The sequence below is a fragment of the Lactuca serriola genome, chromosome 7 (genome assembly GCF_051521515.1).
Source record: "Lactuca serriola cultivar US96UC23 chromosome 7, Lser_US96UC23_V15, whole genome shotgun sequence".
Lineage (NCBI taxonomy): Eukaryota > Viridiplantae > Streptophyta > Magnoliopsida > Asterales > Asteraceae > Lactuca > Lactuca serriola.
Genome location: NC_136414.1, coordinates 30,302,864 through 30,324,666, shown reverse-complemented (window position 1 = coordinate 30,324,666; position 21,803 = coordinate 30,302,864). Strand labels below are relative to the sequence as shown.

Genomic DNA, 21,803 nt, shown 5'->3' with positions numbered 1-21,803 from the left:
GGATAGTGAGTAACGAGTAACGAATAGTTGGTAACGTTTTGTTAAATCTTACGTGAGATAGCTTTTAGATTTTGAGTGTTTTTTTTAAATAAACGCTAAAAATTTATAGTTCTAAAAATGGTTTTTTTTTCAAACGTTAACAGCTACAAGTTCTTAAACGCTCTGTACTAAGCACGTCAACTAATTCTAGCTCGTTTATAATTTTATTTGTTTCACTAATGTTTAGCTTCATGTTAATACTTCTTTTTATACAAGTAAAAAAATTAATGATGTATTACAAAATTTAACATCAAATAATCTAAATTGCAAATAAACTTAATAATTACATAGTAAATTACAGTTTTGGTAGGGATTTATATCAATTTCTATTTTTAATCCAAAGTTTTATATTAAATTTTATGTACAATTTCTGAATTTTGAGTAAATTACACCGATGGTCCCTGTGGTTTGGGATAATTTGCACGTTTGGTCCCTAACTTATTTTTTTAACTCGGACCATCCTTATACTTTGGTTTTATTTCGGGTATAGTTTCTTGCAGATCGGAAATGACTACTATACCCTTAAAACATATTTTAACTTTTTAGTCTATTTAAATTTATTATTTATATTAATATAATTATAATCAAAAAGGGCCTATTTAAATACACTTTCTTTCACTGTTGCTCCTTACCTTCACTTTCAACCTAAACGTAGACACCATGAAAAATTGATCACCTATTTGCCGTCACAAGTGTCTGTTTCGTCGGAAACATTTCACCAATTCAGCCGCCGGAGACCTCTCGACCATCGTCCACCCTCCTAAATGATCCACCGGACCATACGACAATCATCTGTCTCCCTTTGACTCTCAACCGGCAACACCAGACGAAGAGAAAATCGTTGCCACTCACCCTCATCGGACCTCATTGGCAACCTCCATGTCTCCCTCTTTCAGATCGCCATCGAAAAAAGTAAATGTTAGATCTCTTCATCTCCCCCTTCATAGATTCCACCGGAAAAAAAACGAAGTTTTAGATCTCCAAAAAACAAACCGAACGTTTCAGGTCCACCGAAAAAAAAAAGGAAGCAAGTCACCAAAGAAAATGGCGCAGATCATCGTAGAAGACTTTAGAACACTGCAGATCGCCAGAAAAAAACGAAGCAACTAGTTCACACACCTGCAACTTTTTTTTCTTGATGGAAATATCATTAGAAATCATTGTGTTTAGGCATTTAGGGGAAATGTGGAGATTGTAAAAAATCTAGAATCCAAAAAACCGAAATCGTGGCAAGTTGAATCATTCAAGGATTCCTTCCTGTTCTAGTGTTCTTAGCCTTTGATTTTGATTAAAGAGCTTGAATTTTTGACTTCATTACAGGTATCTTTTTTTTTTTTCTGATTTTGATTGATTGGATAATTCCTTTCGGTTCATGTTTTTTTGGCGGTTTAATGTATTGAATTGTTATGCAAAGACGAAGATTGATAGGTTGCAGGAAAACATGAATGGGTTGGCAGGGAAGGTAAGAAGTCCTGTAGAGAAGAGGATGAGGGTGAAGGACAGGAGGGAGGTCGGGTATGGGTATGGGTGAGGGTGATGGGCTCACATCTAAAACAATTTTTTTTTTTACAATTTTATTTAACAAGTTTATAAAAAACAAAACATTTAAAATAATAGGTAAGGGTATATTGGTCATTTTAAGCTGGTTAGGGACCAAACGCACAATAAAATAAAACTATAGGGACGGTCCGAGTTAAAAAAAATAAATCAAGGACCAAACGTATAAATTACCTCAAACCACGAGGACCATCCGTGTAATTTACTCTTGAATTTTTTATATGACTTGTCTATGTTGTTTCCAAAAGTTTCAACCATGGCCCCTAGACTATTTCTATGAATAGGTGTCAATTGAATGGGTGTAAAATATCATATTAGCCTCAAACCAAAAATAAAAAAAATAAAAAATAAATAAAAATAAATAAAAAACTATAATCTAAAGGGTTTAAAATTGTAATTTCTTATACCATAATGGGCCATTTTTTTAAAAAAAAAAATAAAAAAACCATGAAAGTCAACATCCATCGATGATCACATTCACATATACCATGGTTGTTTCTTTATCCAACTAGAATCTACCGCCCCCATCCCCTCACACATCACCAACACCCACCACTCTCCCTCCCTCATTTGTCACCTACATCTAGAAACCATCATTGCCTACCGTTTACGTCTCACCTCTTTCCTTCCTCAACCTCCAACCACCGATAACGCCATCTCCATCTCCGGAAAGGCAACCATCGTTAGCCACCTTCTCTCCAGTGTTATCTACTACCTCCACCTCTAACTTTGGAACCCACTAGATCTACTATGTCTCTCTCGCCTCATGCTACCCTTGGAAATGACCACATCCCCTACCACCAAATATCTCTGCCCAACGTACATGTGGTTGTCCAACATCAACATCTTAACGGATCTCTCTACCTTATAGGTGATGACCGTCTTGTTTTGATTTTAGATTTAAGGTTTCAGTTTTGTGGTGGTGATGATATTGATTATCAAAAGGCTAGATGATTTAGTGATGGTGGTGGTTAGGGTTTCAGTGGTTGTGGTAGTGATAGTAGTGTGATGGTTAGTGGATTTGGTTGTAGCATAGGTAATGGTGTCGATTATGGTTGGTTTCTGGCAGAAGTGGGTGGTCGTGGTTGGGTATTATAATAGTGTTTGTTTTAGTGATTGAGTGATATGGTGGTTTTGGTGATTGGTGGCAGTGATTAGTGGTGTGAGGGTTGGGATAACTAGGGTTATATGTATTTATATTAAAATAAATAATATAATAAAAGGTACAAAATACAAAAAGAGACACACATTCATCATTTGCAATGTACCTAAGTGAACATCTTAACATCTAACCATGAGTTGCAACTTTTGAAAAACGCTGAGCATCTTAACATCTAACCATGGGTTGCAACTTTTGAAAAACGCTGAGCATCTTAACATCTAACCATGGGTTGCAACTTTTAAAAAACGCAAGAGTGAATCCATGTTAAAATTTTAAAAGTTAACCTAAAAATACAGATTCATATAAACCAAAGGGACTAAAAATGTAAATTTACTCATTTTTCACCAAAATGAAAATGGAGGCCAATATCTTTTATGGCGCTCCATTTTAGTTGCCCTAATGGGAAGCTGTCGGATAAGGTCTCCGTGTCCGTCTTCCACTTATTTCCTCACACGTGTTCATCCGCCCACAACTTCTACAGCTCCTATCGGACCCACACCTCTGTCTCACGCGCTACTATCCACGTGCATCACGTGGCTTCCTTTTTTTATTTTTATTTTTTAAATTAATACACTCCAAATTCAATGCTCTGTCCCCTTGCAAAGTTTCTTAATTTTTTCCCATTTACAACGATATCGACAATTAAGGATTTTTAGTGCATAATTTAAGTATAAAAATACGTTCTTCATATAAACCATATTAAAGGCCATTTTAAGTAATGTTATCATTTTCAGTTATTAACATAAATATAACTGATCTAAGTCAACAAAAAAAAATCATTTTTACAAGTCAAAATAAGACTGTTTTCCTGTTTGAACAAACGCGTCACCGGTACGGATGAAATAACTCAATCCTGAAACTCATGTGGCGTCCGTAGACACGATTTCGCCGGCGATTACGACGGAAAATTGCAAATTAGATAACATGAATGGATCTGTAATGCACCGATCTACAATAATTGATACCGGAAAACTTGTAGAAAGTCACATTAATAAGAAAAAAAAAACGTTGAATAATTCTACAAAATGCGATTACACATTCAGGCAAATGTTGAGGAACAACAAGAGGAGAAATTACGCTACAGATTTCTCTAAATGTTGCAAAGAAATTGAGATCTGATTTAGAATTTACAGTCGACGATGTTGACCGACGAAAAAGATCATACCGATGAAAAAAAGGCTCTAGTGATTAGATAATAAAGATCAAAATCAGGTTGATTGATTCATTCAGCTGGTGGAGGAAGGTTAAGATCGATGGCGATGCGTTGTGGTTGTGGTTGTGGTGCCGGAGTTGGTAACGGCTTCAAGTCGATAACAGAGGATGAGTTCGAGTCATCGCTCCGTGCAACGCTAGCAGATGGCCGGAAAAGTACGGGAGGGCGATCGTAGCCGCCGCTATGGTGAACCTGAACTTGTCCGGAGAGGAAGATCCCGTCGAAATAAAACATTTGATTCGACTGCGGCGAGAAAAATCCGGTCACCGTACCTGCGGGTGGAGGAAAACGATACAGATTCTTCTGGTGGAAAGGAAACTGCACCACCGACGGAGCGGGGACGCCGTAGGAGAGGTTGAGATCCAACGACGGCACTACCGATTCCGCCTCTCGACCCGCGGACTCGACGGTACTTCCCTGACTCGTACTCTGCTGACTCACTAAATTCGCTTTTTTAAACAACTCATCATTTTCCACTTTCAACAAACAATTATCTTCATACACTGGAAAATTGGTCTTGGCTTTAGCACCACGAAACTCACGCGCCGCCGCATCGTACGCCCTAGCCGCCTCCTCAGCCGTATCGAATGTACCTAACCATACACGGCTTTTTTTCCCAGGATCACGAATCTCGGCAGCGTATCTCCCCCATGGTCTCTTCCTCACCCCTCTAAAATGCGCCTCTCTTACTAGCGGACCAACACCGCTATCGGCGGCGTTAGCTTTGACGACGGCCGGTGTTCTCTCTCTAGGCGACATTGAATAGGATGTAACGGTGGAAAAAGGAAAGGTTTGACGGCAGTTTAGAGAAAGAAGAGAATGAAGGGTCGATTATATAGGGAGAGATGGAGGAGAACCGGTCAACGATAGGAGCGTAGACGGGGGGCAGCCGCCCATAAAGGCGGGGGGGTTACGTGGCATGGCGGCATCATATTTTCCATTAATTTTATATATTCTTTAATTTTTTATTTAATTTTGCTTTCTTAAGTGGCCGAATTGAAAAGGAAAGGTAACGCGTGATCGGAGCTTCTGACGCCACGCGCTGGTCTATAAAATTTGGAGTAGAGCTACGTATAAGTCTATGTAAAACATTTACAAAATTGGATAAATGGTCCCCAAGGTTTTTGAGATTTATAAGTTTCCTCCTTTAACCTTTTTTTTAATTATATGGGTAGTCTATGTTGTTTTAATTTTTTATGTGTGTCTTATCGTTTCATTCAATTACAAATTTGATCTGTTATTAGTATTTTACACTTGCCACCCTAGCTCTCTACCATTATCATTATCTCATCCTCAACTTTCAAATGCACTAACTAATCTCTCATGTTTCATCCTCCTGTGTTAATTTCAAGACTAGTTTCATCTTCACAAGAAAAGTTCTATGTCTTCATCATCTTTCACAACAAATGCCACTGTCACTAACAGTTTTAAGTTTTGTTACTTTGACTCTAAAAGTGGGTTTTCATAGGGTTAGATTTTCTAAGAATTAGGTAGAGAGAGAAAGATCTCGAATGTGAAAATTGACAAAGACAGAGTTTCGATCAATCTTTTTCGTCTTGACTAACAACCTATTAAACTATACATACCATTGATTCTTATGAATTTTTATTTAATGAATCCCAACTAACATAAGCATCTTGCTTTTCAGTTTGTCCACGAACAACTCATTATAAACATTCATTTCGTTTACATCAAACACAAGATCTTATGACTTGTACAGACGAGGTTCATATTCTTCAGACTTAGAAACCCTTGGTGTATGTTAACTTGTGGCAGACTTGTATAACTCAGTTCTACTTCATCACAAACCTATGTTGTCAAGAAAAAACTACTTGATTGCATAGATTCAAAGATGTGTGTCGGAATGACAAATAATCTCGTTATCTCCCTTTCTCTATGTCTTTCGACCTCTTAAAGCCTCCATCATTAACTACGTTCCACAACACATCAAAGATCGTGAGATTACATTCTCGTTCTTCAAAGTTGGGGAATAGGATATGCGGCCACCAGATATGAGAAATGGAACAAGTGGGAGATAAGTTATATTGGGGGTAAGGGATTGAAGGTTTTATTTAGTTTTTTTAATTAAAATTAGTCAAATGCAAAAGATAAAATAAATTAAAAAGTGTAGAAATGTCATTTCAGTTGGATAAAGATCAACCATACAAGAAATTGAAACCATGAGGATCATCCATATAACGAAAGATGGTTAAGATAAAACTTACAAATATAGAAAACCATTTCAACTATTTATCTAGCTTTGTTAGAACTAAAATAGTGTCTTTATTTTTTATTTAAACTAAAGTTATACATTTCCTCTCTCTCTCTCTCTCTCTCTCTATATATATATATATATATATATATATATATATATATATATATATATATATATATATATATAGGGTTATGTTATTTTGTTTTCACTATCTATTATGTGCATGTATGACTGATTCTGGACCAATCATTTTAGTTATTATAAGAAAGTAATTAATGCATATTACATGTTGAATATATAATAGGTATTAATTACATCTTCAGCATTTAATATGCATTAATTACTTTCTTAAAATAACTAAAATGATTGGTCCAGAATCAATCATACAGTCACACAATAGATAGTGAAAACATTTGAACCTAACTCTCTCTCTCTCTATATATATATATATATATATATATATATATATATATATATATATATATATATATATATATATATATTGGGTGTGAGACATATGTATTAAATGAGTTTATTTATAAGATAATAAATAAATATGAAATTCTAAACATTGAGAAATTTGGATGTATAAGGAATGTAAGAAAAATATTGAATTACTAAAACTAAAGTGTTTTTTTTATCTTTTAAATTTAAACAAATAATTTAGATAAATAAATAAAGAAAACTAATGATGTTGTAGTTTAGTAATTTTAAAATTAAAAGGAAAATCCATTAATAAAATTTATATGCATTTATTATTACATTTAAATACCATGTGAAATTTAATAAAATGAAAAAACCATAAAATGACATGTTGAATAAAAATTAATTTAAAATACCACAAAATGACATTTGGCAAAATGATATTTTATTTATTTGAGTGTGTGTGTGTGTGTGTGTATATATATACACTCACACTCAAATATATATATATATATATATATATATATATTATGGACCAATCATTTTAGTTATTTTATGAAAGTAATATATATATATATATATATATATATATATATATATATATTCTTATGTTCTAACTATCTATTGTGTGCATGTAGGATTAATTCTGGACCAATCATTTTAGTTATTTTAAGAAAGTAATTAATGTATATTACATGTTAAATATATAACGAGTATTAATTAATTCTTCAACATTTAATATACATTAATTACTTTCATAAAATAACTAAAATGATTAGTCCAGAATAAATCTTACAGGCACACAATAGATAGTAGAAACATTTGAAGAATACTGTTAAGTAGCATCTACTATGTAACCGTGTAACTCGATCGTGACCATTGGATCAATAAAAAATAAAACTATTCTTGAAAATATACTATTAGTATGATATGATTTATTATTAATTTAAAAAAAAAACGATTATAAAAGGGTAAATTCGACATTTTAGTAAGGGATAAAAAAGGAAGCTAATAGATCTTAGGAAACTCATTTGAATCCATAAAAGGAATATATGCTGCATTTTTATTCTTGTAAAGATACATTTCATTCTTGACATAATAAAATTTTATTTTAAAAAAATATATAACTTTTTGTTCTAATAATTGGGTTTTGTGATTTAAAGTTTTTGATTTCCGGTATTTAACATCAAAGTCTGATTTATTTCTTGAATTAAATTTAACATCCTGAGATTTGTCAAGTATTCTCGAACCCTCTTCTATCTGTTCCTTGTCATTTATAGTCCTTGGGGGTTGGAAGTGAAGAGCCAATATAAGTTAAGGACCATGTTTGCAAACTTGGGCCAAAAAGGGAGTACGTTGCACGTACATAAGAGTACGCTGGGTGTACACTTGTGTAAGCTGGACGTACTAATGTCTGGGTGAAACTTTAATATTTAGGGTTTGGGGCCCATATAAGCAACATAATGAGCACCAATACCCCTCTTATCTCAGCCTCCATAGATCAACTCGTCTTTCCCAAAACCCTAGCCTTCCCTTTTGTGTGTTTAAGCTCATTTGTGTGTTCTTGAGTGCTTTAAGAGGGAATCTTTGCATCAAAGAGTTGAAGGAAGAGACCAAGCTTGTAGATCTGAAGTTAGCTCGTGCTCAAGAAGCTCCAGAAGGTATAAAGTTCCAAACTCTATGCTTATATGGTTAGATCTCTCCATTTTCTTTAAAAGACCCATTCCTTGTCACAAAATCACAAGTTGGTGCATGTTGTGTGTTGGACAAAAAGGATCATCCTTTTGGGCTCTTGAGGGGACCTTGGATGATAAAAATGAGGTCCCATCAACTGAATGTGTCCCATGCATGGAAAATAAGGTCTTAATGGATTAAGACCAAGCATTAAGAACTTTATGGACGTCCAAAGTGATAAAGTTTATGACTTTATGGATCCTAGGCATGTTAGGTCTCTGGATCTGAAGTTTGGGCTTAAGTGCTTAAGCTATTAAGCACTTAATAAGGTTTTGGCAAAATCGTCCAGTATGTCCAGCGTAAATCCAGTACGCCCAGCATACTGGGTCAACCACCCCGATAGTGGTCAACGTTTGGATGAGTACGCCCCGCGTACGTCCTCTGTTTGGGTTTTTGTCAAACGGGCTTCGGATTTGGGTTGTTTATGGTCTAATGGATTTGGGCCTTTGCTGGACTCTGTAAATGAGATATTTTGGGCCAGGTAGTGGTAGTGGATCATGGGGTTAAGCCCAATTAGGAGGTTGGGCTCAATTTGGTAAATTAGGCCGATAATGGGCTTTTATATGGACTTCCAAGTCAAGATTTGGGTATTTGGGCATTGGCCCAATAACGTGAGTGGACTAAATGAATGGTGTGGATATTTAGTCAAGAAGGTTGCTTTGGGTATTAATTTTGGTGTTTATTGTGTAATAGTTTGGGATTCCTGGTGAGACAGCAGTCGGAGATTTGCAGTATTTCAGCATTACTAGCGAGGTGAGTTATCCTCACTTTATCAATAGGGTCTAAGGCACCAAGGCCGACCCTTATGGATTGTATCTGGTTCCATATTTCTGGTATAATAAAATACATTCTAGAAAAAATTAGACTAAATATAGACATTCTCTTCTAGAAAAATAATAATATGACATTCTTGTATAATATATGATATTTAACTACAATGAACCAAAACACAACCTTAACCCTTTCTTTAAGTTGAATTTGCGGGTACTTGATCGCAGCTTCCATCCCTTTATCGAAGGTTCGAAAATGAAGAACATTAATTACTTTTTTTGTTTGTGAATCAACATATCGAACAACCTTTTGGGATAAGGTCACTGAAGATGGAAAATAAATCTTTGTTATGTTGTGGTCGACTTAATCAAATGGAGACGAAATAAGAAAAAGACTACCGGGATCGCAAAAGAGAATTGGTGTTAGGATTTGATAATCATTTTTTTTTTTGCCAAAATCAAATGGAGAATAAACAAATTGGTGAAGAGAGTATCTGATTAAAGTAATTCATATCCATGGCATGTTAAAGATTTACCCTTGTGTATGTCTTCTCCCTCAACAAAACACAACCAAAAGACCATTAATAATAAATACCTTATTCTTGAAGACGTGTAAAAATTTATGTATATGTTCTGATCTGGAAAAAAAAATTGAAGTTTCAAGGATGAGGAAAGTATAAAATACAGTCTTATTTCTGTCATCTCCTTCAACAAAACGCAGCCACCCACTCCACCCTTAAAACCAATTAACAATTATATGTAAAGAAGAGGGTGAGAATATGAGGTTTTGGGTGTGATGTTGGTTACAATGGTGCTGACGAAGGAGATGAGGCAGTGATGTGGGTTAAAGATGAAAATGTTAGGCTCCAATGAAATATGAATAGAGATGATGCATATGGAGTGGTGGCGGCTATTGACCAGTGGTAGACTTTGATGGAGTGTCCCCTACAAATAAAGAGATTAGGTTTTTAAATTATGGAAATATAAAACTATTTCCATAATAATAGGAATTAAAATTAATGTTAATATTTAATTTATGGTCAAAATACCGTAAATGCCCTTTTATTTTCTTTTATTTTTTAGACTTAATTTTTTAAAATGATCGGTTGAAATTGATTTACACAATAAATATTAGTTTACATATCATCCTAACTAACTAATTAAATATATATATATATATATATATATATATATATATATATATATATATATATATATATATATATATATATTGTGCTAGGATGATATGTAAACTAACATCTATTGTGTTATTGTGTAAATCAATTTCAACCGATCATTTTATAAAATTAAGTCTAAAAAATAAAAATAAAAAATAGAAGGGCATTTACGGTATATATATATATATATATATATATATATATATATATATATATATATATATATCTTGCGAGGTCTTTATAGTTTTTGGTAGGTGCATTTTATGTACCATTTTTAGCATGTTTAACTAAGTTGTTTGCACTCCATTCCATAATAATCCTTGCATTTAGCTTGTTTTTGGGACAAGTGTTGGCACACTTCATTTCCATACTTTTTATGTCATTTCATGTGGTTCTGGATATTAGAGGTGATTTGGAATAGTGCAAAAGAGTCGGAAGCGAAGCTGCAGAATTTTCGGAGTAGAAACGAAGAAATCAAGTTTTCAAAACAGTAGAGTCAACACGGGTCGTGTCGGCTAGCATTAATCGTCACGGGGGGTCATGTCAGGTGAAAACCAACATTTTTAGCAACGAACTTTGGACCCACCCAAGGTCCTGTCTCCTTAGCCTTATCTGACACAGGGGTGTTCGGCACAAAAACTGAATTTTGGTAGTTTTCTTTTATGATATATTTCAGATTTTGAAGCATTCCACACATTATCTCTCACTTCTAGGACTAGGGGTGATTTTTGAAGAGGGTTTTAGGTTATTAACTTGGAGAAAATCATTAGGAAATGATTAATTTCATATTTGTAAATACCTTTGGTACTTTAATTTCTCTTCTAGACTAGTTGGTTTTGTTCTAGTCATGTGTGGCTAGAACCTTAGGTTTTCCAATTCTATGTCTTGACTTGTTGTTTGTGGTTTAATCATATGAATTGATGTTTATTTTCAATTTATATCTATTGAAGTTGGTTTTGCTTCAACAAAGAGTTTTGATTTTAATTTTATTCTTATTGGCCATTTGAATTACGATTAGATCTTTCCAGTTATGTAAATTGCAAAATTAGTAATTGTTTTGTGACCTAGACTTAGTAACAAGCACTAAATTGATTTCCATTGAATGGTTTTAGTGTAAACTTAATTCACACATCCTTACACTCCCGAGCTTGTGAGGAGTATTGGGTGTTTTTTGGAACATTCACATAAAGCTTAATGCATTCCTTGGTTTAATCCTAAGAGCTTATTTAGATTTAAATTCAAAGATTAGGTTAGTTTTAAAGAGCTTGTTTTAAATCTAATAAATTTGTGAATGGGAAGTGTTAGAGCTTGTTAACATTTCCATGTACCAACTTGGATAGAATTGAGTGAACAACATTTCATAATTGAACCACTTAATAAGACTATCAAGCATGGAGTTGGAACATTTACATCTCTGATTTGTTTTTCATTGTGTTAGTTCTTTAACTGTATTTTTACTTCTTACAAATAAACCCCCTATTTTGTGATTAACTTATACCTTTTGGAAAAGTAATAAGTGATTGTCATGTGTCTCTATGGATCGACCATGCTTACCTTGTATTACTTTTTAGTGCAATTAAACAGTGTGTTTAGAGACATTTTGTACCCCTATCATTTATTGGGGTTTGACACTTCCTTCAAATTGGGGTCGTTGTCGGGGACGCGGTGATACTAATTGTTTATGCCTAGATATTTTCGGGTACACCATTGCCAATTGATAAGGTGATAGAGAAGACTGCAAATAGGTTACGAAAGTAAGCGAAGCTTCGTAAGAGGTAATCGGGTTCAGGGACCTCTTCATCATCCACCGCTCCTGTCATTAACATATGGTATGATATACCTGTCTCAAGACTTGGGCATGATCTATTCATTAACATTTTGTACAGTTAAACTGTTTCCAAGTGAAACAAAAACTATCTCACTCTCACCACAACCATCCTCATCCAGAAACACCACTCCACCCTCCTCACCTACTCATAGCTTCCCAAAGTCCATACCCACATAAAACCTTAATTCCTACTTCTACCATGGGAGACCAAGGAGGAAATGGGGGTAATAACAACAACACTAACAACTGTGGTCCACAAAACCCACCCGAGCAAACCCTTTGCCAATAGGTGAGGCAAGAGGTTACTCATCAACCTCTTGCATCACCTGTTCTACAGCCACAAACCTTGAACTAAAATTCGGCCTCATTAATCTACTCCTAACCTTTAGAGGACTCAAAAATGAATATCCCCATAAGTTCCTCATAGATTTTCATGTTGCGTGTGTTGGCATGAAACCACGCAACGTCACAGAGGATCAAATCAAGCTTAGGGCATTCCTCTTTGTAGTGCAAGACTCAACAAAAGATTGGCTCTATGACCTCCCATCGGGGACGTCAATACATGGGTGGACCTTGCAAACCTCTTCTTAGATAAATATTTCCCAGAAATGAAGTCCTCGACAATAAGAAGAGATATAACAGGGATCAAACAACACAAAAGAGAAGCCTTTCATACATACTAGGAAAGTTTCAAAAAGCTTTGTGTATGTTGCCCAAATCATGACATTAGCAAATAAACAAATAATCCAATAATTCATCGAGGGAATGACTCCTTGAGAAAGGATACTTCTTAATGCCTCATATGGAGGGTCTTTGACCAATAAGACCCCCACCAAGATTCGTAATCTTATCAAGAACATGGTGGAGGATCCAAAACATACGAGTCAATATGAAGATTGGCATACGAAAGCACCCCGAGGTGTGAAAGGGGTGCACACTCCTCAAATTGAAGCACAACTATTTGAGTTGACTAAGGTGGTAATGATGCTTGCTAAAGAAAAAGGTGTGCATCCCACATGCCTCCCTTATGGAATATGCACCCATATCAGGCACCCAACCAACATGTGCCTTCAATTGCAAGAAGAAGAATATGAAGAATCAAATGATATCTATGGCTATTCTGGACATAATCAAAGAGCTTATGATTAGCCTTGATGCAATCAAGGGAAGAACCATAATTAAGGCATGTGTTATCAACTAAGACAACCACCTTCATACCAACAAAGGCCATTATTTCAACCTCAAAATTTCAACCAAGACAGCCACAACAAACACCTTAATAGGCGGGTTCATCAAGTATGTCTTCGGAATACATAGTCAAAATCTTGGCAACGAGCACTCAATCAGTCCAACTAGAGACCAAAGTAACCATAAAGAATTTAGAACAAAAAATGTCACAACTTTCCATGTCAGTAAGCAAATTAAAGTCTCAAGGAAAGCTTCCCGCCAAAACGAGACCAACCCGAGGCACAAGGCTTGTGCTATTACACTAAGAGGCAAAAAAAGTTATGATGGTCCAAAGAAGTCGATAGATCTTGAAGAAAAGGAAGAAGAGATAGTGGTAAAGATGTTAGAGAAAGATCAAGAAGAGCAAAAGAAAGACAAATCCAATCAAAAGAAGCCTTTCATCACTGAAGCCAAAGTCACTCTAGCTCCATTTCCTGGTAGATTGTCAAGTTCAAAGAAAGAATGGGAAGATAATGAGATTATGCAAATGTTTCGAAAGGTTGAAGTTAATATTCCACTCCCTGAGGCCATCAAGCAGGTACCTAGGTATGCTATGTTCTTAAAATAACTTTGCACATCTTAAAAGAAACTTAAGGATAACGAAACAGTAAAAGTGAGTGAGAATGTTTCAGCGGTCTTGCAAAGAAGGATGCCCTCAAAGTGCAAGGATCCCGTTGTCTTTACCTTGCCATGCAAATTGGGGAATCTTCATGTACCTAACTAGAGTTATGCTCGATTTAGGTTCATCTATAAATGCCCTACCATATTCTATTTACAAATCAATTGGTGTAGGAACATTGAGAAAAACCGGTGTTATCATTCAACTTGTCGACCGGCCAATAATACACCCAAAAGGTGTACTAAAGTATGTGTTAGTGCCAGTAAATGAGCTTATTTTTTCGGCTGATTTCTATGTCTTAGATATGGGAGATGACGACTCCCCTAATTCAAGTTCCATACTTCTTGGTAAACCTTTTCTTAAAACATCAAAAACAAAAATTGATGTCTACAATGGTACTTTGTCTATGGAATTTTATGAGGAAGTCACTAACTTCAATATTTATGAAGCTATGAGATATCCTTCCAATGTGCATTCTCTTAATTTTGTGGATGTGATTCAGCCTTTGACTAAATAATGGTTTAATTTGTCTAACAATGATGTTTTGAAGTTAGTTTTTTCACAAGGTTTAGACAAGGACAAAATCAAGGAACTTGAAAGGGTGATCAAGATAGACAAAGATATGTTGGAAATGGTTAATCTTATGGATGACAAGAAGCACCTGGGGGTCAATGAAAGGAAAGATAAGTTACCAACCACCGATACCAAACTCCTTCCATTAGTGATTCAACCACCAAAGCTGGAACTGAAGACTCTGCCAGACCATTTGAAGTATGCATAGTTGGGGAGGAAAACACTTTACCGGTCATCATTTCTAATAAGTTGTCAATGAAAAAAAAAAGGAGGAGTTAATCACTTTGTTAAACACAATACAAGAAGGCTATTGAGTGGACAATTGCAGACATAAAAGGATTGAGTCCTTCCTTGTGCATGCACAAGATCTTGATGAAGGAAGACTTCGAGCCCACAAAGGAGGCATAAAGGAGGTTAAATCGTCCAATGATGGAGGTAGTGAAGAAAGAAATCATGTAAATTTTGGATGCAGATGTAATTTAATCCATCTCTAACAGTAAATGGGTTAGTCATGTTCAAGTGGTCCCAAAGAAAGTCGGAGTCATTATTGTTAAAAACTTTGAATGAGAATTGGTTCCCACTTGTGTGCAAAATAGGTGGAGGGTTTGTATTCATTATCGGAAGATAAATGCTTCCATTAGAAAATACCACTTCCCCTTTCCATTCATTGACCAAGTGATAGAGAGACTGACGGGTAAATCTCATTATTGTTGTTTAGATGGATTCTCGGGTTTTCATCCAGTTCTGGTAGCCCTGGAAGACCAAGAGAAAACCACCTTCACTTGTCCCTTTGGAACATTTGCTTATAGGAGTATGCCTTTTGGTCTATGCATTGCACCCACAATATTTTAGAGATTCATGGTGATCATTTTATCTAAATATGTTGAAAACATTATTGAAGTCTTCATAGATGATTTCTGCAGTTTATGGAGACTCATGTGATGAATGTTTAAGCAATCTAAAAATAATTGAAAAGGTGCATTGACATGGACCTTGTGCTTAACTATGAAAAATGTCATTTCATGGTGGAAAAAGGACTGATTTTAGGTCATATTGTGTCCCAAAAAGGCTTGGAAGCTAACAAGGCTAAGATAGATGTTATCAAGAGTCTTCCTTACCCGAAAAATGTTCAGGAAGTTTGTTCGTTTCTTGGTCATGCAGGTTTCTATCGACGCTTCACCAAGGATTTCTCAAAGATCACGGTTCCGATGTGTAAACTTCTAAAAAAGATGCTGAAATTCGAGTTTACTCAACCATGAAAGGATGCTTTTGATCGGTTGAAAGACATGCTTACCTCTGCTCCCATCATCCAAGCACCTAACTGGAATCTCCCGTTTGAGATCATGTGCGATGCGAGCAACGCAGCTGTTGGGCGGTATTGGGCTAAAAAGTGAATCGAGCACATCATGTCATCTATTATGCATCCAAAACTCTAGATGGAGCGCAAAGCAGCTAAACCGCCATAGAAAAAGAGTTGCTTGCTATTGTCTTTGCGATAGAAATGTTCCGACAATACCTCCTCGGGACTAAAATGATCATCTATTCAGACCATGCAGCTATAAAGCACTTACTAACTAAGAAAGATTCAAATTCGAGGTTAGTACAGTGGATGTTGCTTTTTTAAGAGTTCAATATAAAGATTAAAGAAAAAAACAGGAAAGAGCACTGGGTCACAGATCATTTGAGTCGCATTGTCTCACTCGATGACCCGACATCTATCCGTGAAACCTTCCGGGATGAGCATATGTTTGTAACAAAACTCACGCCATGGTATGCAGATATTGTGAACTAGCTTGTCACAAACCAATTCCCTTCCAATCTTTCACGATTTCAAAAAGACAAAACCAAAAAGGAAGTGAAAAGATATGTGTGGGACAAACCTTACCTATGGAAATATTGTGTGGATCACGTTACCTGAAGGTGTGTTGAAAAAAATTAGGTACAATATATTATTAATTTTTGTCATTCTTATGCATGTGGGCACATTTTGGTCCCCAAAGAACCGCAAGAAAGATTTTAGACAATGGGTTCTATTAGTCACACATATTTCATGACTCATACTCCTTTTTGTGTAGATTGTGAGAAATGTCAAAAGTTTGGGACCCTTAGTTCTAGGAATCAAATTCCCCTTACACCCATATTGATTTGTAAGATATTTGACATGAGGGGTATAGACTTCTGATGGGTTTTATGCATAAGAACAATCCTATGTGCTCATACAAATCCTAATGCTTGGATCTAGGTTTCTCTATTGTACATGCTTTGAATCCAAGACTAATTAACTTAGATCTAACATATTATAAACTGAATTAGGGTTTATAGAATTACCTTTGATTGTTATATAGCAATAACAATCAATTCCTTGCTTGGATTGGCTTCAAAAGCTTAGTGCCTCAAGTGTTGCACCTCTAATGGAGTCACAAACACCATATACAACTTGGATGAAGAGGAGAAGAAAGGAGGCTGCCCAAAAACGACTAGAAGCCCTAGAGAATCAGTTTTCCACGTTTTGGAGCCTAAGGGGTCCTTTATATACTTGTGTGGGTTGCTAGGGTTTCAGTCAAAAACCTAATGGACAGCTTAAAATCTAAGCAGCCCATGGAACCTTCTGGATAAGGCCATGGACGAAAATATGATGGGCTCCCATCATAATTTCGTTCACCCCTTGATCCTTTAGCATTCCTTAGCCCAATAACTCAATTATCCAATAATTACAGTCCAGTCCCCTAAATGTAATTAATCTCTTTTAGCCACAAAATTAATTATCAATTAATTCTGGACTAATACTAATTAAACAATATGATTTCTCCTTTAATATATTATTCTCATAATATATTAATAAATCATATTTAAACCCTTCTCTCCTTAAATCATCCTACATATTGCTATGGTGAAGGCAACCCAAAAGGACCATGCTCATAATCGGGTCAAGTACATACCAAAATAGTTATAGACTTAGACACTAATCCAACAGTCTCCCACTTGGATAAGTCTAATAACTATTTTCCGTATGACTTCAGAACCTGATCAACAATCGTAGCTTTCAAAAGCCACTGTCAACTCTGATCTTATCAGATAGCGTGTCCTCTAGATAAGGGATCATATATTCCTCCGTTCTCAAGATATCGTATAGACATAAGACATGAATTTTAATCATTCTCTCTATACTGTTTCCTGACTTCTGATTTATGACGACTGATAACAGACCACAATTGAACACATCAACTTATTCCCGGCTTGGCCAAGCGCTTACATGTCATCATTAAATCATCGAGAGGCCCACATATATCGCTTTTATCCCACTTTGGGTAAAAGGAATGGATAAACTTTGACTCATATGCTTGCTTGCATTCACTGATCGAATCACAGACAACAATAAGTTTTATAACACCAAGTTACTGGTGCGTTTACTTATCATCAATGTGCAACCGACCAACAAATAACAACTCACACGTCTCGGTTTTAAGAATATATAATATTATCGTCTCACTTATCACTCGTGATAAAACCATGAAGTGATCCAAGTGAGCGTGGGTTTAATCCAATACTCTAATCTTATCAAAGCACTCATGAACTCTGCAACAAACTTGTGCTATGTCTAAACCTTTCAGACAATCTACAGACTCTTCATGACAGTCTTCCTTCATACTTACTTCCAACGTATGACCGACTGTGGATGTTTGAATAACCTAGATATTCTGGAAGTCAAAACATGCAAACTGAAACATAACAATAATACTTAATCCTATATGGCCCCAAACTTGTGAGAGTAAATAAAATACTTCTATTTATCCACCATATTGATCACTCATTATTTATCATTTTATGTTTCAGATAATCAACTCATTACTTGAATTACAACAACAATTGTCTCATGCTCTAAGCATGCACACTTTGTTTCCTATGGTCCATTCTTTGTGAAATAGATCAATTGGAAAACTTTTTCAATGATGCTCATTTCACAATTCCTTAATCCCCATTGTTAGTGTAAGAACACAAGGTTCTTGCCACTACTAGAATATGCTAGATTCTAACATTTTACGCAACGATCCTTTCGCAAAGTCATAGCACAAAAGTCACCAAGACTTGGCCAATGAAATTACAAAGTACTCTATCGGAAATTTTTACAAGACAATTCCATAGACGTGAAGTCTCTCATTCAAAGTACATTCATTTGAACATCCTTCTTGCATAAAAGTTTCTAATCTAGACATAGATTCTTAATATGCAACTCCCAATATGGAAACATTTCCACATTTGCCATATGACAACTCATTCTTAATAGAATCTTATCTATTCATAATAATGTCGATATGGTCCATCCAATACCATACTTCCAACTACTTACAAGCGACCAATCCTCAACGAACTTTGGATCGTCCTTTGATAGTTGTTTAATTAGTCAAAACCAATTCTAGTCCTTTTTCCCTCTTCATGCGCTAGACATTTGAAAAAATTTTAGAATGGTAAAATATTGTAGCATTTGCAATCGATCGTATACCCTAAGCGTATGGGACACGATGCATAATGTCTTACATAAAGATATGATACTTTACCAATCTTTTGCCATAATATTTTATGTTTCATGTTCTCACAATTCGAACTATGAAGAGGGATGCCGTAATCATAATCGAATTTTAAGAACACACAATGTATCCTTTGACTAAAAATATTAAAATTTCTCAATCTAAGCTTTAGATTTTGAAACGAAGTATAATATTCTCTCCCTTAATTATAGCAAAAACAATTTTTTCAACCCATGCAACTTTGCAAATTGAATCTTTGTTTTTCTATAATTAATATTGCTAACTTGCAATACTTGCTATAATAATCATACAATCATAACAATTATGCTCCCACTATCATGATGATTATTATCATATAAGCATAACACTTATGCTCCCACTAGCTTTGACATGTATTCAGAAAACAAATGGACTTCCAGAAAACAATGCCTATTGAATTTTTGAAATTCATATTTCTAATACCAGATGCTTCGATAAGCCTTTATCTAAGCTTCTTAAACTTATACACCTTCACCTTAGATAGCTCATATGTGTGCTTAAACAATTTAGAACTTATGTTACTAAGTTCCAATGTTCAAACTAATTGCCAAATCTCACAATTCGAACTATGGAAAGGGATGCCGTAACCATAATCGAATTTGAGAATACAATTTTCACAATTGCTATCTTCTTAAGATCTCTCTTAGTGAAAGCATTTCCTCACAGTCATTTTCATGAAGGAGGGAATCTTATGACACTTAGATTTTATGGTGTATGAGTTCCTATCCATGTGAATTTGCCAAAACCAAAGTTTGTGACAAATCCAAACTCATATGGACTGAACTTTCTTAATCTTGATTTCTTGCCTTATGGTAACACGAGTGCCCACCATGTCTTCCAAGTAGTTTAGTAACTTGTCCTTACATATCAATGTACTTTCCATCGACTAAGGTTTTAGTATGCATTCAAATGAGAACTCATAGAACTCACATACACAATTAACTCAATTGGAATGGCACAGAAACAAAATAATGTCAGCACGATAGGTTGTAAACTTCAAGTCGTGTGCTAGTGATGATCGATAAGGTTTATTCTTGATTTGTTCTTGAAACCTTTCAAGACCATTAAGACTCCCACTGACTCCTTGACATATAAGATTCCCTTGTCAAGAAACATTTCTTGATAAAGCAAATACTCAAGAGTTAGTGTAGTTCTTATCAAGACAAAACACTTCACATAATTGGTCCTAGTTGGTCTTTGTCTTATCCAAGACAGCACAACTTACCAATTTCAAATGTGCAAGAATAAGAAAACTTTTCAAAATTCCACTTTTGATGAGTGTTATAAACCTACTTTTCACTCAATGTCACAATCTTGACTCTAAGACTTGATATTGTAACGAAGTATCATTGACTTCTTGATTTAACCATTTCTACAATTCTCGATTCCTCTTCTTAGACATGCAATTGCACTAAGACTCACTTAGAGGATCAATTGAGACATGGTTCTTAATCATTAAGACTTATCATAAAACACAATGAAAGGTACTCTCCCTTCTTCTTAGAATAGAGAAACTTTTATCTTTCTGCCTACTTGATTCTTCTTTATTCGTTCTACTATTCATTGAAACTTTTTCAATCAACTCAGAATTACACTTAATCTTATAAGTATAATTATATTTACTAAACTTTAGTAAATCATGACGAATATCTTTGTCACTCTTGTGGTGGACTTGATCAACGCACAACCTAGTGTACTTGATCTCCTTGTCCTTCAATTGACACTTTGTCAAAGAATTAGCCTAAGTTTCCCAAATGTGAAAGTTTTTCATTCATCATACAATACACATTGCATGATTCCAAGTTTCTGTCCAATTGAAACTTGGGCGATGAGAAACTCTCCCTATTTGGTAAACTTTTGACATTTCCACAAATAACATAATTAAGAATCAAATCCATTTTTCTAATAATTGAAGTACACAAACATCAAATTTTCATATATTTCATTGCAAGGATAAACAAATAAGATAAAACCAAAATTTATTTTATTCATAAAAACAGCGGAAAGCATGTCCTTACAATGCAAAATTCAAATGAAAAAAAAAACTATGTTATTACATATTTCTTAACAATCTATTCTAACTCCAAGTAGTAGCTCAAGAATCCATTCTTCAAGTAATGCGATCGAAATCCATTTCTTCATGATTAGATTCAGCTCACTTCTTTTCTCAAGCTTCCTCTCTTTTCTTCGATCCTACAAAACATCAAAATGTAATCTTATCAATCATGTATTAAGAATCTAGAATAGGAACTCAAAAGAGTTAGATAATGGATTTTACCTGAAGTAGAGCCATATGTCTTGACTCTCCCATCTCTTAGATCTTTCAGGTAGTTAGGGCAGCTTCGTCTCCAATGCCCCTTCTCTTGGCAATAAAAGCAAATGGACTCCTTTAGCACAGCACATCGGACAATCACAGACGTAGTTCTTTCTGGACTTCCAATGTTGCCAGTGCCCATTGAAGTTTGGGAGTTTGATTCACTAGACAAATTTGCTTGACCAGCACGCCAAATCATTGCTGATTCAGCAGCTATAAGCAAATAGGTGAGATCAATTAGGGTCACGTCGTGGTCCATCATATAGTACTCTCTAACGAACTCACTATATGATTCAAGAAGTGACTGAAGAACCCAGTCAGCAGCCAACTCGCTTGAAATCTCGACACCCAACATGTTTAACCTATCAATGTGTGACTTCATCTCT

General features: G+C 35.2%; 2 protein-coding genes across 2 annotated transcripts; one reads left to right on the top strand and one right to left on the bottom strand.

Annotated features, from left to right (window-relative positions):
* Positions 1 to 3,720: 3,720 nt before the first annotated feature.
* LOC145062001 (ethylene-responsive transcription factor 4-like) lies at positions 3,721 to 4,800 on the bottom strand. Its single transcript, XM_079009613.1, has one exon. The coding sequence runs from the start codon at positions 4,728 to 4,730 to the stop codon at positions 3,981 to 3,983; it is 750 nt and encodes a 249-aa protein (XP_078865739.1). The 5' UTR covers positions 4,731 to 4,800; the 3' UTR covers positions 3,721 to 3,980.
* An 8,886-nt stretch (positions 4,801 to 13,686) lies between these two features.
* LOC145063834 (uncharacterized) lies at positions 13,687 to 14,746 on the top strand. Its single transcript, XM_079011410.1, has 3 exons — positions 13,687 to 13,884; positions 13,979 to 14,434; positions 14,516 to 14,746. Exons 1-3 carry the CDS (start codon positions 13,687 to 13,689, stop codon positions 14,744 to 14,746), a joined length of 885 nt encoding a protein of 294 aa, XP_078867536.1.
* The last annotated feature ends 7,057 nt before the right edge of the window (positions 14,747 to 21,803 follow it).

Coding starts and splice junctions, on each gene's coding strand:
- LOC145062001 (XM_079009613.1), bottom strand. CDS start 4,730: ATGTCGCCTAGAGAGAGAACACCGGCCGTCGTCAAAGCTAACGCCGCC.
- LOC145063834 (XM_079011410.1), top strand. CDS start 13,687: ATGTTAGAGAAAGATCAAGAAGAGCAAAAGAAAGACAAATCCAATCAA. Junction 13,885..13,978: donor TCCCTGAGGCCATCAAGCAG/GTACCTAGGTAT, acceptor AGAATGTTTCAG/CGGTCTTGCAAAGAAGGATG. Junction 14,435..14,515: donor CTATGAGATATCCTTCCAAT/GTGCATTCTCTT, acceptor GATGTTTTGAAG/TTAGTTTTTTCACAAGGTTT.